The sequence below is a fragment of the Leptopilina heterotoma genome, unplaced genomic scaffold, assembly GCF_015476425.1.
Source record: "Leptopilina heterotoma isolate Lh14 unplaced genomic scaffold, ASM1547642v1 Lhet_307, whole genome shotgun sequence".
Classification (NCBI taxonomy): Eukaryota; Metazoa; Arthropoda; class Insecta; order Hymenoptera; family Figitidae; genus Leptopilina; species Leptopilina heterotoma.
The window spans coordinates 677,160-696,144 of NW_025111010.1; the positions used below are offsets into that span (position 1 = coordinate 677,160).

Consider the following 18,985-nt stretch of genomic DNA (forward strand, 5'->3'; position numbering starts at 1 on the left):
ATTTGTTTAAACAAATAAAAAAAATCATTGTAACATCAAAATATATTGTATTTTTTGACATAAAACATTTTTACTGCAAAACTTTGATGACTTTATTTGTATTTTTTTGCAATATACAAAATAAATACCCGGGAAAGTTTTAGTAGTTTTGTACATACTTTTATAATAATTGTTATAAATAAACAAGAAGAAATGTAAAAAAAAATTATTTTTTTTATTTTTCGAAAGTAGATGATAAAATTTTGTTCAGTGAGTTAAATTCGCGATTCGATTGATGGAAAAGTCGAGCAGATTTACAACATTATTCATTGCTTGGTTACCCTAGGTGACCGCTCCGGAGCGCGAAGGTTAAAGTGACCTGATGATGGTGGCGAACCAGACCACCGAAACATCGTCAATTTTATAAAAAAGTAAAAGACAGTGTTTTTTCTTTCACCTTTGAAACATCTTTTAAAAATCGAAAAAATAACACAGGTCCACAAAAAAAAATCGATGAAAGGTTCCTTTGACCAAACATGGTGTATTATATGTATTTTGGGTCGCTGAAACCGAATCTGAAGTCCGTTTGGCTCCATCACGTCAGGATTTTTTCCTAACCTCAAAATACATGTCGGATTTTGCATGACAAAAAAATTTTAAAATATTAACGGATTTAGCTTAATTTTGGGATACAGGGGTTTAGAGGGGTCCCTGATTACGAAATTAAAGGCAAATTTTTAAAATACAAAATGGCGGATCCAATATGGCGGTAAAAATTTTCAAAAAACTCTTGAATTTTCAAAAAATTCTTCAATTTTCAAGAAATTGTTCAGATTTTATAAAATTTTGTATCGAGGGATTTTTGAGGTCACTGATTACGAAATTAAAGGTAAATTTTCAAAATACAAAATGGCGGACAAAAAAATATTCTTGAATTTTCATAAAACTTGGTACCGAGGGGTTTTTGGGGTCGCTGATCACTTATTTAAAGTCAGATTATCAAAATACAAAATAGAAAATTCAATATGGCTGTCGGATGTATAACAATTTCTTTAATGTTCACAAAACTTGGTATCTAGAAGTTTTTAGGGCCGCTGCCCACAAATTATATCGTGTGCCTGCTTCCAGGGCACCTCCACGTGGTGACAACGGGCAACGGAGTTGTACCGTGATCCGGCAGAGTTCCTGGATCACGATCCTTAAGGTGAGTCTGCAATGGGTTTAGTTGTACGTGTACGTGACACTAATCCCATTTTAGAATCACCTTTACGCCGTCATGGTAGGCACACGAAAAAAAAGTACGATGCAGGGAGTCGGAACCCCAGTATCGGTGGCTGGACAGGGTAAGAAAGCGGGCCCGCAGGCGTCGTCATCAAGCAACCGCAGCTCTACATTGGTGGGTGATCTGATTTCAAAATCATAGTTAGCGAGCTCAAAAACTCACAGATACTAAGTTTTGTAAAAATCCGACAGCCATATTGGATTTGCTATTTTGTATTTTGAAAATCTGACTTTAAATAAGTGATCAGCGATCCCAAAAACCCCTCGGTACAAAGTTTTATGAAAATTCAAGAATTTTTTTCTGACCGCCATTTTTTATTTTGAAAATTTACCTTTAATTCCGTAATCAGTGACCTCAAAAATCCCTCGATACAAAATTTTATAAAAATTGAAGAATTTCTTGAAAATTTTGACCACCATATTGGATCCGCCATTTTGTATTTTGAAAATTTGCCTTTAATTTCGTAATCAGGGACCGCTCTACACCCCTGTATCCCAAAATTAAGCTAAATCCGTTAATATTTTAAAATTTTTTTGTCCTGCAAAATCCGACATGTATTTTGAGGTTAGGAAAAAATCCTGACGTGATGGAGCCAAACGGACTTCAGATTCGGTTTCAGCGACTCAAAATACATATAATACACTATGTTTGGTCAAAGGAACCTTTCATCGATTTTTTTGTGGACCTGTGTAATTTATTAATTAATACCTATGATAAATTCTGAATGACCTATAATTATTATTAGGCACAACTGAAATTTAGAGGTAATGCAATGCGAGGTAATTTTTTTCATTAACCTTCTGAGGGCCGGGATGGTCAGTATAGTGGCCACCATTTATTTTGACGAATCTTTTTATCGAATTGACTTCTTATTTGTAAATTTTTTAAAATAAATAAGTACTAAAATCTGTGCAAATTTACCGGCTCTCCAAAGGTTAAACAATGTTATAAACAGAAAACTAAACCTTTGTGAATATAAAAATAGTTTTGTAATTTTAATCTAATTGAAAATATGAGAACAGAAAGTAAAAAAAAATATCCAGAGTATAAGAGATTAATTTGAAAATTATTGTTGAATTTTTATTGAATTGAATAGAGAATAAAGTGTAATAAAGAAGTTCTGATGAAATAATAAAATTGAGGCCTGCATCAGTGATTTCGAATGATATGTATAGAATGACACCCTTATTCATATAGCCTTTATGAATTCAACGCTTGGGGTTCTTGTTTTCCTATATGTGTATGCATGTAGCACCATAACTGATAGATAATATAGAAGGAGTTTACACCGTAAGCCTTAAATATAAGCCTCCGCGAGCATAAACGGATATGCCTCCATGAGGATATACTTGCGTCTGCGCAAAGTGTTTGCCTGCAGCTGTGTTGTGAAAGAGTTTGCCTTGACCACGTGTTCGCGCAGGCGCAAATATATGCTCCTGGAGGTATATCCGTTTATGCGAGCGGAGGCTTATATTTAAGGCTTACGGTGTAAACTCCTTCATAGTATACAGTAAAAAGAAGGATATTGAGTGCACTCGGGGCTTACATCTTTCATAAAAATAATTCAGTTAGTATTGAGGGTAACGTTATGCCCAATTAAACGATGTACCACATATATAGTCATTATTGTACTCTCGGAGCATTTGGCAAACTCAATTCGAGTCAATTTCGAGCAATTCGATTCGATGCTAATGGAACGATGATCACCAACTCGATTACTGCGGGATCCCGCGATTTCCGCCTCGTGGTTTGACTCTCATTCGTATTGGAATATTAATTCTTAACGAGAATTTTATTACCTACACTGGATTAATTTTCATTCAACTGTTAAATTTTTAGTTTTAATTCTGTTAATATTCACGCGCATCTGTGACAATTTCTTTTATTTATTTATTGCTTTAGTTCATTATTATTTTTTTATATTCATTTTATTTTTCCAAATATTTTTTCAGTTTATTTTATTTTTCATTGTTTCATTTTATTTCAGGAAAAAACTAACATTCCCTATAAATTTGTAATACCGGGAGTTAACAATAAATGAATAAAAAAGCCCTTAAAAATTCAATAAAGTGTAAAAAGACTTTAATTAACTCGATTACTAATAAATTCTTTATTCGTTTATATTCATGTTTATTGAAAAACTTTAGAAAGGTTTAATTAAAATTGGATTTTCATGAATGTTTTAAAGTCTTCGTCAGGTGGTCGGCTAATGAAAAAAAAATTATTTGATTTTTCTTCTTTATTGTTTATATTTTTTTTAAAATTTTTACAATATTTTGTTCCGTTCATTTTACAATTAATTTTAATTTTATTATGTTTTTTTTAATTATTTCACGGAGGGGAAAAACAAAAAATAATTTTTTTTTGCAGTAGGTTACTTTTTTCATAAAACGAATTAAACAATATGTTTTTACACTTTATTTTAAGTTCACACAACAAACTTTTGAGACAAAATTATTTATTTTTAAATATATTACGATATAATCTGATGTCAGATTATAAAAAATTATTAAATTCAAAGGATCGGATTGAATATGGGCTACTTTATTTTTAAAAATAATAGCATATTTTATGATACTTGTTTGGGTTTTTGGGGTTGCTCATTACGATTCTAAAGTCAGATTTAAAAAATTTTAAGTGTCGAAGTGTCAACGATCCAAAAAAACCCTGAATTACGAGTTCCAAGCAAATTGAATCGATTTTTTGCTTCCTCATGAGGAAGCTTTGCATTCGTGACGATTCTCAATTTTTAATACTGTCGTCCGCCATATTGGATTCGCCTTTTTGATATTTAAAAATTTCCAATGTAAATGTCAAATTAGTACTCAGTAATCAAGAAAGCTTCTCAACACTCTGGAATTAGAAAATAAACCATTTTTATATTGTTTAAACCATCTTAAAATTTAGGTTTCACACTCTCTAAATCTGAATATGTGAAACTTCACTTATTGTACGTTATAAATCGTCTTCTCGATCAATAAGTGCATATACACTTATAAATAAGTGAATTTTTCACTTATTCTGAGTGAAATTTCACTTATTATAAGTGTATATGCACTTATTGATCGAGAAGACGACTTATAACGTACAAATACAGTAGGATCTTTGAATAGTGCAGTTCTGAACAGTGCAGTCATTAGTGAGTTGAGTAGACAAGGGGTTTCGGGGGGCAAAGAGAAAGGGAATCTGTGACGTCAAATACAGTGCCGTCGCTCATTTGATTATTTAGTATCATTTAGTGGTGCCCGGTATTTAGTAGTGGGGGACCCTTAATTTTCTTGACACAGACCTGAATGTTTTAGTTTCTGCTTGCTTCGAACAGTGCACAATATTCCCAACGACTGCATTATTGAAAGATCCTACTGTATGTGAATTTCCACATATTCAGATTTAGAGAGCAAGTAGGTAAATGGAATTTTTATGTTTATAATTTTTAAAAATCGTAATTGAGCGTTTGAGGACAAAATTTTTTGAGTAGTTTTATTTGAAAACTTTATTGAAATCTGTTATAAGGTTTGAGTTGTCAGTTGAGTTTGTGTCCAAAAAAGTGTACTTTTTTCCCACTGTTACGTCTCAGATGGTAAGCTACAAATGAAGCCGCGCGTCGAAGAGGGATCTAACTCATTTTTTGTCAAATTTTAACTGTATAGAAAAAAATATTGTATTAAATATCCTTTTTAAAATTCTGAAATAAAAATTACATAATTATAATATTATAATACCTAATATTATAATTATAAATTGTCTATCGTGGAAGAGGAATCTAACTCTTTTCGATTGTCAACTTTTTTAAGAAAGGTTATAAATAATCAGTGTGGTTAAGTAACATAAAATAACATAAAATGCCTCGAAAAAGGAAGAGTAATCCTTCAGAATGGAAAGATAATAAAAGAAAAAAATTAAAAGATGCGGGAAAAGCATATGAAACACGAAACGGAAAGCCAAAAGAAGAAAAAAAGGCTTCTGACTGTGTAAGTAACAACATTGTGGAAAAGAGATCTATCTAGAAAATAATGTTTTTATTTTTTTTATTTTAATTTATTCACTATAATAAATAAACGTTAAAAAATTATTTATTAAGTAAATTAAATTCAGTTTTTTAATTTATTGCTAATTTTCTTATTTAATTATAATGTTATATTATTTTCATTTATAATTTTGTCGTAAAAATAAAAAAGTATCAAAAATTTTTTTTACTATTATCACAAATTATTTTTAAGCATTTATTTATTTTTAGTTTTCTTATTTATATTATTTATTTATATTACAGGATCGGGTTTGTAAATGCAATTATAATGGATGTTCTTTATTATATAAAGAATTAAAAACAGAACTGTTCCACAAATTTTATGAATGTGACTACAATTCTCAATCAGCCATTCTTCTTTCGTGTATAAATGTCGTTCCAATGAAGACTCAAAAAATTAAAGAAAGTGATTCTCCGGAACTAACATCTCGTCGAACTTCCACCTATAATTATACAATTCGATTACCTAATGGTGCGATTGAGAAAATCTGTCAAAAAACTTTGTGTGATATTTACGCTGTATCACATAAACGCGTTCAGAATATTCAAAAGAAAATTAAAGAAGGTGTACTGGATCCTAAAGACGAAAGAGGGAAACATTTGAATAGACCCCACCGAAGAACTGAAGAAACTCGAGAACTTGTTCGAGATCACATCAAACTCTTTCCGCAAATGGAAAATCATTATAGCCGAAACAAAATTTCCACTGACAATCGAATGTATTTACATTCTTCATTAACATTGAACAAAATGTTTCTTTTATTTCAAGAAAAGTACCCAGAATCCGATGTTTCATTTTGGCTATATAGAGATGTTTTTTACAATGATTTCAATTTGAAGATTGGTCTGCCGAGGTCCGATACTTGTAAAACATGCGATAATTTATATGTAAAGCTACTGGCTGCGGAAAATGAAGAAAAAAGAAAAGAAATAGAAGCGATAAGTGAAGCTCATCATATGAAAGCGGAAAATGGTTACGTCTCAATGAAAAACGACGGTGAAAATAGTAGAAACAATTCGAATACTGTAGTTTTATGCGTGGATTTACAGCAAGTAATCTTTTTACCTATGTTGACACATTCAAGCGTTTTCTATCAGAGGCAATTGTCCTGTTATAATTTCGCAGTTCATAATCCTTCTACAAATCATGCGCAAATGTTCTTATGGCACGAAGGAATAGCTAAAAGAGGAGCTTCTGATATATCTTCTTGCATTTTACAATATATTAAACAAAATTATCAAAAGTTGAATGAAAATGAAGAAAGGAATTTAATAATTTGGTCTGACAGATGTGTTGGTCAAAACAATAATTAGACAACTATATCTTTAATGATATATTTAATTAATGAAAAGTATTTCACATCAACTGAACAAAAGTTTTTGGTGTCAGGTCATTCCTTTTTGCCTTGTGATCGTGTCTTCGCCCTCATTCAAAGAATGATGAAGAAAGAAACTGCGAAAGTTCCATCAGAACTACTGGAGATAATCGCTAATGCTCGTTCATCAAATCCATTTGAAATAACTTTAATGAAACAGGAAGACTTTTTTGATTTCAGCACTCTCGCCAATAGCATTAAAGCAAATTCAAAATTAAAAGTGACAAAAATTGCATGGTTGCAGCTAAGGAAAGACGATCCAAACAGCATTTATGCAAGAGACTCGCACAATGTTATGAAGCCCTGGGAAATATATCGGATAGTGCCCATTTTAAAAAATGGTAAACCAAAAAGAAAAATTTCTATTCTCCGGATATTACCATTGGCGTATTCAAAACCTTTAGAAATTAAGCCTGAAAAGGTTAATGATTTAAAAGATATGATACAATATCTTTCTCCAATACACAGGGAGTTTTATGGAAATTTGTGGACGACTACGTCTGAATAGAATTATAAAAAGATGTCGCAAGTTTAAAAAAAATGATTCAACATTTCAATAATTTGTTTTGTAAATTGAAATAATAAATAAAATTTATTTAAAATAAATTTTGCAATATTTTTTAAAATTTGTAAATATTTTAACAATAAAAATAGTAAAATATTTCAATAAAGTAACACTTGAAAATTAAATGTTCATTAAAAAAAACTAAATTTCATAAAATGCTTCCAAAAAGGTGATTTTTACTTTTTAATAAATATAAAAATAATAAAAATCCATTTTATATTAAATACTTTAATAAAAATAAATCTTTTGAATAGAAAAATTTCTCATTGTGGAAGAAGGATCTACGTGAATTCATCAGTTAGATCCCTTTTCCACTGTAAAAAGTAATTTAGCAATTTTTTTCAAGAAATAAAGAAAATATCAAAGAAGCAATCTATAGAATAGTTTTCTTTTCCTCTTTGGAAGCATTTCAAACTATTTTTTTTATAAATAACTTAATTTCACATTTTTTCATTTTTCTCGAAATTAATATTATGAAGGTTAGATCCCTCTTCGACGCGCGGCTTCAAATGATGTTTTCGATTAACTCTTTGAGGACCAGTGTTATTTTCAGGTAACATAAAATGAAAAAGTCCAATAACTTTCCCTGAATGGCTTGTTTAAAAATCGAAAATTGCTATTTTGTAAGAAAAAATTTGGTCCTCAAAGGGTTAAAAAACGGTTAGCCAATATTAAGTAAATTATGAAACGATATATAAAAAGGAAATAATGAAATAAAATAAAAACTGGTGAATATAGAAAGGAAATGAATATAAAATGAAAAATGAGAAAATAAATGATGAAATATTGCATGATGGCGATGTCTTTATATGCAGTAAATAAAAAGCGATGACATTATCGGCGGAAGTTGATTTAAGCTTGAGTTCGAGGACCGAAATATATTGTAATATCTCTCATTTCTCTGAAATTTTTGAAGTCCAGTGAGTAACATATATATTAATGCAGTATCGCCGGCTTCCGTTTTCAGTTTGCAATGTTATCCGAAGCGAAACACGAATAAGCAGAGAATGGTGTGACATTATGTTATATACGCAGGGGTGCCACTCAAACGCGGCCACGTTAGCTGACTCTGCGCAATTATAGACCCCTAATTACTTCTTCTTTTATCCTTTTCTGTTATATAAAAGCCATCTCCCTCTTTTCACCTGAACTTAATTAATTCCTACCTCATTAACAGCGCGGCCATTCTGATGCAGTCTCTTGCACGGGTCAAGCCTTCTCCCTTCCCTTTCTCCCCTTCCACTGTTCTCATTTTCATTTCAGTTTACTTTTGCGAGTATTAACCGTCTTTTATTATTCCACGAAAATATTTTTCCTTCGCACGCTAACAACTATTCAAGTTATTAACATTGTAAATAATGTAAATTAATTCATTATAAATCTATTTTTCTTCTTTTATTAGAAAGTAATGTGAAATTATAAAGAGAATTATATATAATAAAAAAATATGTAACAAGGAAAAAGTAAGCGAAATATGGAGTATTTACTTTGAGGTTAAATTTATTCTAGAAAAATTTTAATTAACTCATTTTAAACACAAACCCCCTCTTGCATCTTTTTTATCTGGCTTCCGGGCCTTTAGCGACAGACATTTGAGATAAAAAAAAGCGTGATGAAAAATGTGTACCGCGTTTTATTAATTATCGAAGCTGCTTATATATATGTCAAAACGGAAAGAAATAAAAGGGTGAAACGAACCTTGCGTTTGAAAAGATGATAACGAATATATACCAACGAATCATGTCGATTGATAATCAACTTTATGTCTGACAAAGAAGTTTCTTCAAAAGAAAAAGAAATTTAATTATTTTCATTTAAGGGGAATTATCTGTTTTTTACATTGTCGTGTTATTTAATATAACTTTGTCAATATTTGTATATGCTCAGTAATTCAGTAAGAAAATTACCGGAAATGGAATTTTGGTTTTAATTCCAGTTTTTGAAAATTAGTTAAAAATAGTTTTCTTTGTTCGCTTTGCATTATATTTAATTCTATAATAATAGTCATATATTGGCAGCTGCAGATAGCATTTACGTCGCTATCTGTAAAGAAAAGAAAGGAAACGAACCGAAAGTTAATTTATCATTACAATAATAGATATTAGGGTGTCCGTTATTTCCAAAGTTAGCTATTTTCATTTGGGTACTAGTACAACTTCTGCGCGCTACGCGCGCCCATTAATTGTTTTTTAACTATAAAAGATTATGCTTCTTTTAAACAAAAACGCTTTAAATGAGCACTTCAATTTTTTTTAATATGTCAATCATTTAGAAACGAATCCCACAAATTCCACAATACATTTAAGTAATTTTCATATGCTTTAATATCTTAAAAATGTTCACATAAAATATTTCGAATATCCAGTAGAGCGAAGAATTTTAATATCCTACAGATATCGTAGAATATCTTAGATATCCCCTATAAACATTAATATGAATCAGCGGAAAATCGCTGATTAGGTAGCTATAAGTATGCAGCTGATTTAATCAGTGTATATAAGCTAAAAAATCAGTGACTATTCGCTGATTCATTAGTGTATATACGCTGATTGAATCAGCTGCATACTTATAGCTACCCAATCAGCGACTTATCACTGATTCAAATTTAGAGAGTACAAATACCTTAGGGATACCCTAATTGTATAGAAATGGGAAACATTCAGGGTATTCTTAAATATCACCTAAGTAACACATGACATTACAGTAATGTGACCGTAATGTTCCATGTAATGTTATTAATATACCAATGTAATACAAAAATGAAATTTCAATAACATTAACATGTCCACCCCAATGTGATATTTTAAATTATTGTAGTTACATTACATGGTAATATTACTGTAATATTGCAGTAATGTGAAAGTATTATCGCAAAGAAAGATAAAAACGATTCTTATATGAAAGGTGATCTTTTTTCGTATTATTACGGTGACATTACTGTAACACTACTGTAATAATATCTAGTATATATTTTATATATAAGAATTATTCTTCTATTGTAAAAGTAACTTAAAATTTTTTATACATTTTACTTGCATTTTCTAAAGAAACGTATGTAGATAAAGTCTCGTCAAAATATCAATTCTATAAAAAATTCGATACAAATAAGCCTATGAAACAAATGTTACTTTTTTGGGACATATAAAAAAGTTAGACAAATCACAAGTGATTCATTCGGACGAAACGAACCGTTAGACGAACGAAATTTTTGTTTTGCAGTTAACTTGACAACTGAACTGTCATTTTGAATTGTTTGACAAAACGAACTTCTATGTCAGAAACACTCAGATCCAAAAATGTTTTTGATGTCGTAATTTGAATAAACATTATTAAATTCTTCTATAATTTATAATTATAAACTACATTTTAATTCAGTAGTACATTGAGGTTTATTAATGTATTAATTAAAATAAAAATTTTATCAGGTATTAATTAATCCATTTTTTAATTAATTTTTTATAATTATTATTAAATGAATCGAAGATAATATTACTTCAAATAAAGAATCCTTTTATAATTTAATACAATAAAAATTAACAAATGTATTACTTATTATTAATTATAAATACTCATATTGAATAATGTAACAATTAATTAGTTATAAGAAACTTTATAATAACAAAAAATTGATTAAATTACATATATTTTGGAAATAATTTAAAAAATGGTTTTAAAAATTTTATAAATCAAACCTATTTTATTTTTTAGTTTGTAATATTTAATTTCTGAAAATATCCTATTGAACTCAAATAATTAAAATAAAGTATTAAATGTAATTAAAGTAATCTGTTTTTAAAATTAATAAATTTAAATATCGCTGCCCTGCAAGGGTTCTGCGAATAGAATGTGGTATAGTGTTCCCGAACTGACTTTTTGTGCTGAACACGAATCACACTGTAAAAAATAGAAAGGTACTAATTCAGTACCAATTTTTGGTACTAAATCGAGATTTGGTTCTATTTTAATACCGAAAATCAGCTCTAATTTAGAAGCTTTTACTTACAGTGCAGGGCTTGAAAACTTCCCATCGCGTCACGTTTTAGAGAAAATTGGGATTGAAACCCCTAAAAACTGCGTTTTTGGCCATTTTTAAAAAATTATACAGCTAAATCCTGACGTGCTACAAACTTCGCTAATATCAGAAATTAAAAATTAAACCATGCCCTTTCACATGAGCCCTATGACGATTTGATCGCATGCACCCTTAAAGCAGGGGGTGTGTTTATATCTAGGGGTGCAAGAAGAAAATGTTAATAGAACAAAAATATTTAAAAACTCCGTCTATTTCAATGAAACGTTTAAGCGGGGTTGTTGGGGTTGCTGAGTACGAATAAAAAGTTAGATTTAAAAAATTCAAGTGTATAGGTTTAATTCAATACGAAAGTCAATAAAATTTTTTAAAAAATTATGAATTTTGTTGTTCGAGAAAAATCGGAGAAGCTTTATATGCAGTAAAGAAATGACGTTCGAAGTAAATGTTATAAAGAATACTAAAACTGTGTATTTGTTAAGATCATTTAGCTACAAGATTTATAATACTCTGCTTGCCATCTACGTCACATCACTGGCAATTGTCTTTTGTTATTAAAGATTGATCAACTTTGCCGTGAATGTACCATTATTGGGCTGAGAGCCGGCCCAGTCTTAGAAAATTTGAAAATCTGACCATCGACGCCATCATTGGCCCAGCAATGGGACGTTTTGAACACCAGTAATGGCCCAGTAATTACTGCCAATTCTCGGCAGACATTACTGGGCCAATGATGGGCCCTTTTTGCAGTCTTGGCATTTTGCACTTGAGTAACCACTAATTCATACTCTCTCTCTACTCACTGGTCACTCAATAGACTGCCCACTGGTTGAAAGAAACCCTTTGAACAATAGGCCAGGTACTCGAGCGGGCCTCTCGTTTCTCTTTTTATATATATATATATATATATATATATATATATATATATATATATATATATATAATATTCAATATATCATTTAGTGAAAATTTCTTTCTGTCTCCCTCTTTCTAGTAACTAAACATAAATCGCTCTCTGTTTATAACGCAGAAAAGTTAACGCATACCTATCTCTCATTCATTCATTGAAAACATTATAAAACTATCTCTCTTCAGCTAACGGTATTGCTTTCTTCCTCTCTTGAAGGAAAATAACATCAGAATGTCTCTCTTTACCTAATTTGCATATCTACTGATTTCATATAAGGATCGTCAAAATCGTTTCTTTTTGACCTAAAAACAATTCTAGAAACTAGAAAAAATTTTTACGATGCCGTTTAACCCTGCCTAAATAACAATACTTTTTCCATTTAATTAACATGGGATTTTTGCACTTTTCAGAAAATAATTTTTATTTCGTTTATAATACTCTTTAACTAACCAACAATGCTTGATTTTGCTTCTATTACGATTCCTTTAGACAGAGAAATTTTCATATTATCGCGAAAAATTTATTACACAAGTTTTAAAAAGGTCAATTTCATTTTTATTGATTTTTCTGATTATTTTGCTAAATCTACTTATTAATTAATTTTTATTCGGTATTTCATTGAAAGTTTCTTGTTTTATGCATCCAATTAGACCATAACAATAATTTCAATTCATAAACTATCCAAGGATCACACAGTAGACTGAATCCATTTCAAATCAGGCATGTCGACTAACTTCATGTTATCGAAAAAAAATTGTTTTGCTTGTCATTTTTTTTCTTTTGAGTAAAATTTAATTTTCTTTCTTGGGACTTGTAGATGGTCTTGCCCTGTTCACAATCCAGTTTGAAATTTGAAAAAATATTTAAAATTATAAAAATAGGGGATGATTTTCTGAAAATAAATAAGATCAATTTTCTCAAAAACACCACCTTTTTTGTTATCAAGTTTTTATTACAAATTAAAAAATAATTATGAACATTTCCTATGAATTTCAAGCGGGCTAAACCATTCTGTCAATCAAGACAATTTTTTTAACCCTAGAAGGAGTAACTGGGGTGTCTGGACACCCCAAGCAAAATTCAAATTATTCCCATGGCTTAACCAATAATTTTTTTTGCGCTCAAAACCCGTTGATAATTTAGTTTGAACCTGTATCTTTTGACACCTGTATGTGCCGCCAAAAGTTTTGCTCTAGGAAAAGCTCTATCTCCTGTTAAAATACGTCTGGGGTGTCTGGACACCCCAGTTACTCCCTAACGTTAGAAAAATTGTCAAGATAAGTAAATTCAAATTTTTTTAAAAAATCGTTTTTAATCAGTTAAAATCATCTGATAAAGTACAAATTGATAGGTTATGCATGAAAAAGTTGTATTTTATAAAAAAGAAACATTTTTATACAAAAATTCTATTTTTATGAAAAATAGACATTCTGTATTTGTAACAACTTATGAAATTTGAGTTAAGATTTATTAAAAATTTCTGTGCTCTCTCTACAGTCAGAAATTAAATTCTAATACAGAAAAATGTAGTGTATGACAGTCAAATTTAAATTATAAATTTTATATTGTTAATAATATTTAAACATATATTAGAGGTATTAAGAATTGTTAATTAAGACTTTTATTAAATATTAATTTACAGAATCATTTCATAAGTTATTAATATTAATGTTAATATATTCAGATATATTAACTTTGTAAAATTTTAAATTTATAACACCATTTTTAGTAAATATTAATTGTTTAAGTCCATTTTATAATTCATTTTTATGATTTTCACTATTCGTCAATTGTCTTTAATTTCTTTCACTTCAGATGTTCAAATAATTATGTTTTTTGGAAGTAATACAAAAACTAAATTTTTTCCCTAAAAGTGTATCTATTTAATTTTAAAAACCTAAAATGGGTCAGAATTTCTCAAACGGATCACCTAAAACTAAAAAATTTTCTTATTAAACCAAAATAGTTTTTTTTTACTCTTAATATGGTTAAGAAGAATCCCTTAAAATATTAAGCCAAAAAAAAAAATTTTGTAAAAGTAATTAACAATTGAATTTTTTAGTACTGCTAAATTAACAAATTTTTTTCTCGAGTTCTAGTTGACGGATTTTAAAATTAAAATATGGGTTTTTTTCGTCTTAAATTGCACTATTTGAATATATTTTTTGTTTTAAAATTTTTTTATTTTTTGTAATTTTTTATATAATTTGTTTATAAAATGTTAATAAACAAATATGTTCCGAGTGTAAAACCGTTTCGAAAAAAATGAGCCTCAATTAGAAAAAAAGTTATTAATTAAAAACTGCAGCTATGTAGGGCTTTATATGACGTTAAACTCGCCCCGCGCGCATTTGCATTTTTTTCAAAATTGTTTGTATCCTACAAATTTTATTGGATTTCCATGGGCTTGGTCTTAAATTAAAGAGGATAAAATTTCTAAGAGATCCCACTAAACCAATTTTTGAATTTTAAATTGTTTATATTTTTTTGTTACTCAAAGTTAACAATTTACAATATTTTTAGAAAAAATCATGTTTACTTTTTTATTTTTTCATTGCAGATGATTGGAATCAATTTTAATTAGTCCAGCATGACCACCAGACAAATAATAATGTATACTACAATTTATTTAAATTGTTGCATACAATGTTAATTAACAAATAGATAACTTTGGTTCTTTTTTATAAACAAATTTTTTTTCAGATATATTTATATTTATTTAAGTAATCTATGTCGATTTTGGTAATAATTTATTTTGAATTTAATTATTACTATTGTTATTAACAATCATATGAACAATAATCTAGTTTCTTTGACATTTGTAATATTTTAGGCATTTTTTAAACATAAAATGTCTATATAATATACATATTCTTTCAAAAACTTTAAAAATTTCTTAGCATAAACAATTACATTTGTTGTAAACAAATTATTTACTTTTTAAATAAATAAATGGCTTATTTCTGCAAAAAGAAAAATTATTTTTCGTATTTTAACGAGTTTAAAGTCATGTAAAGCTCTTCTTGATTATTGATAACTAGATTATTGTCCTTATGATTGTTAATAAAAATAGTAATTATTAAATTTAAAATAATTTTTTATCAAAATCGACATAGATTACTTAAATAAATATAAATATATCTGAAAAAAAAATTTTGTTTTTAAAAAAGAACCAAAGTTATCTATTTGTTAATTAACATTGTTTGCAACAATTTAAATAAATTGTATTATACATTATTATTTGTCTGGTGGTCATGCTGGACTAATTAAAATTGATTCCAATCATCTCCAATGAAAAAATAAAAAAGTAAACATGATTTTTTCTAAAAATATTGTAAATTGTTAACTTTGAGTAACAAAAAAAATATAAACAATTTAAAATTCAAAAATTGGTTTAGTGGGATCTCTTAGAAATTTTATCCTCTTTAATTTAAGACCAAGCCCATGAAAATCCGATAAAATTTGTAGGTTACAGACAATTTTGAAAAAAATGCCAATGCGCGCGGGGCGAGTTTAACGTCATATAAAGCCCTACATAGCTGCAGTTTTTAATTAATAACTTTTTTTCTAATTGAGGCTCATTTTTTTCGAAACGGTTTTACACTCGGAACATATTTGTTTATTAACATTTTATAAACAAATTATATAAAAAATTACAAAAAATAAAAAAATTTAAAAACAAAAAATATATTCAAATAGTGCAATTTAAGACGAAAAAAACCCATATTTTAATTTTAAAATCCGTCAACTAGAACTCGAGAAAAAAATTTGTTACTTTAGCAGTACTAAAAAATTCAATTGTTAATAACTTTTGCAAAAAATTTTTTTTTTGCTTAATATTTTTAGGGATTCTTCTTAACCATATTAAGAGTCAAAAAAAACTATTTTGGTTCAAAAGAAAATTTTTTAGTTTTAGGTGATCCATTTGAGAAATTCTGACCCAAATAGTTTTTAAATTAGTCAAATTTTTAAGAAACTACAACGTTTTTTGTGAAAAAAGTCAATTTTGCAATTTTTTGGTGATTTTTTTGGTTTTTTAAAAATTTTTTTAATTTATCAAAATATGAATAATATTATTGTATTCCTTACTAAAAACCAATCAAATTCACTATAGTGAAAAAAAAGTTCATTGAATCAAGTAAATGCATTTTCTTCACCTGATTTATTAAAAAAAAACCCATATTTTCTTATTGGAAGAAATTTATTTTCTTGTGTCAAGTAATTTTGAGCATTGATCAAAGTTATTGAAATAAGAAAATATGGGTTTGACATAAGTAAATATCTTACTGTTTCAAACGAACTGTTTTACATGCGCCAAGTCTCGAAAAAGTATCGAATCAAGAATATCATGTTCTCACGTCAAGTAATTTACCTTGAGTCATTTGGTATCTTGAGTCAAATAATTTTTTTATTTCCTTTAAAGCAACTATTTATTTCATCCAACATCCATAGTCTTGAGCCAAGAAAATGGGAAGATTAATACAAGTTACACGGAAAAAAATTAATCTCTAAATTAGAGATTAAATCTGAGATTTAGGCATAAACTATCACTGGAATCGGACGTAAGATGTAAGCAGATCACTAAAACTGAAATTTGGTATTATATCTAATCCGAATATTAGTATTGTGAAGAACACGTATTTCTTATGCCTAAAAATGATATTAGGAATCTCAAATTTTATGACATATGGAACATATGTTCTAAACTATCAACTTACTTGAATAAATTCAAATCTAATATATTATTTGAATAAACAATATTAAAAATCTTAGTCGTATATTTATATAATTCGTATTTTTGTAATAACTCGATGTAATAAGAATTTATAATTTATCACAATTTGGAGTGAGAATTATTCACAAAATATTTATATTGTTTTCCCTGTATGAACTATACATTGACAAGTATAAAAAAGTAGTTGGATATTTTTAAAACACAATACGAATTTTATATTTTTATTTCATTTTTTTGTTTTAACGGCGTTAGAAGGTCTGTAAAATTTGTAGGTTACAATTATCGCCCGACAAAATACGACACTGACTGATTTAAGAGGCATTATTCCTGAACTGCCCCAAAAATAAAAAAAAGTTCTTGGATTTCCTTTATACTTTGGAAATATGTTACCCTAGTAGGTACAAGTTACTACACCAATTTACAGGTCCAACCCCCCACCCCAATCAAAAGGGTGGGGGGTTGAAATTTCAGCCTAAACTCGAACATGCATTCTTTAAACATTTGTAGTTTCTACTTAAATTATTCAATTAAAAAAAGTAAGTAGTGTTTCAGAAAGGTTTTTTTGTGTACTTTTAAAATATTTTATTTATATAATAAAAAAAAAATTTTTTTTGCAAAAATTTTTTAAAATAAATAGTTTTTTGCAATTTTGTGCAAGTTCGGTAGTTTTTATTTTCTTTTTAATAATCTCAAATGAAAGCTTGGGAATTCCCCTAAAAGAAGATATAAGTCTGAAAATGGGCCGAAACAATTTGCCAAAGATATAGTGTAATAAGTAAAATTTGTCCGTCCGCTCGCGCACTCCAGCGCGATGAACAGTGGGATTTTTTTCAACTTACTATTGAAAATTGTCTAGAAACTACAAATTTTATCGGATGTTGATGTTCTTGATTTAAAATTACTAAGAGATCCATCAAAGTCGATTTTTGAATTTTTAATTGTTTATTTTTTTCTTGTTACTCAAAAATTTGACAAATTACAATATTTTTAGAAAAAATCATGTTAATTTTTTTATTTTTCCATTACACATGATCGAAATCAATTTAAATTAGTCTAGTATGATCACCGGACAATTAATAAAGCATAATACAATTTATTTAAATTGTTGCAAACAATGTTAATTAACAAATAGATTACTTCGGACCTTCTTCATAAAAAAAATTGGTTTTTTTGCAGACAAGTTTAAATTTATGTCTAATTTAGTAAAAAACTATTTTACAGTTGAAATTAATTAATTTAAATGCATATAAATAAATATATTTTTTCTGTGAAAAAAGAACAAAGTTAAATATTTGTTAACTTATAATGTTTATTAAAATTAAATGAATAATTTATAGTATTCCCATTTCATTAAGGAGTTCTTTTTTATGATAGTAAATATAAAAAAGGAAAATTTTGGTTGATGAAAAAAGCTAATTATTTGTTTAAAAATGAAAAATTTGTTTATAACAAATGTAATTGTTTAAGCAAATAAATTTTTTAAGTTTTTGAAAGAATGTACATATGATATAAATATTTAAAGTTTAAAAAATGACGAAAATGTTTACAAAAACAAAAGGAAGTTGATTATTGTTTATATAATTGTTAATATTAATGATAATTTTTAACTGTAAAATAGTTTTTTACTAAATTAGACATAAATTTAAACTTGTCTGCAAAAAAACCAATTTTTTTTATGAAGAAGGTCCGAAGTAATCTATTTGTTAATTAACATTGTTTGCAACAATTTAAATAAATTGTATTATGCTTTATTAATTGTCCGGTGGTCATACTAGACTAATTTAAATTGATTTCGATCATGTGTAATGGAAAAATAAAAAAATTAACATGATTTTTTCTAAAAATATTGTAATTTGTCAAATTTTTGAGTAACAAGAAAAAAATAAACAATTAAAAATTCAAAAATCGACTTTGATGGATCTCTTAGTAATTTTAAATCAAGAACATCAACATCCGATAAAATTTGTAGTTTCTAGACAATTTTCAATAGTAAGTTGAAAAAAAATCCCACTGTTCATCGCGCTGGAGTGCGCGAGCGGACGGACAAATTTTACTTATTACACTATATCTTTGGCAAATTG

At 28.1% G+C, this 18,985-nt stretch overlaps 1 protein-coding gene across 1 annotated transcript; it reads left to right on the top strand.

The window, feature by feature from the left end:
• The first annotated feature begins 952 nt into the window (after window positions 1-952).
• Window positions 953-1,471, top strand: LOC122504612. The gene is made up of 2 exons (XM_043615794.1): window positions 953-1,183; window positions 1,238-1,471. The coding sequence occupies exons 1-2, from the start codon at window positions 1,016-1,018 to the stop codon at window positions 1,400-1,402; spliced, it is 333 nt and encodes a 110-aa protein (XP_043471729.1). The 5' UTR covers window positions 953-1,015; the 3' UTR covers window positions 1,403-1,471.
• The last annotated feature ends 17,514 nt before the right edge of the window (window positions 1,472-18,985 follow it).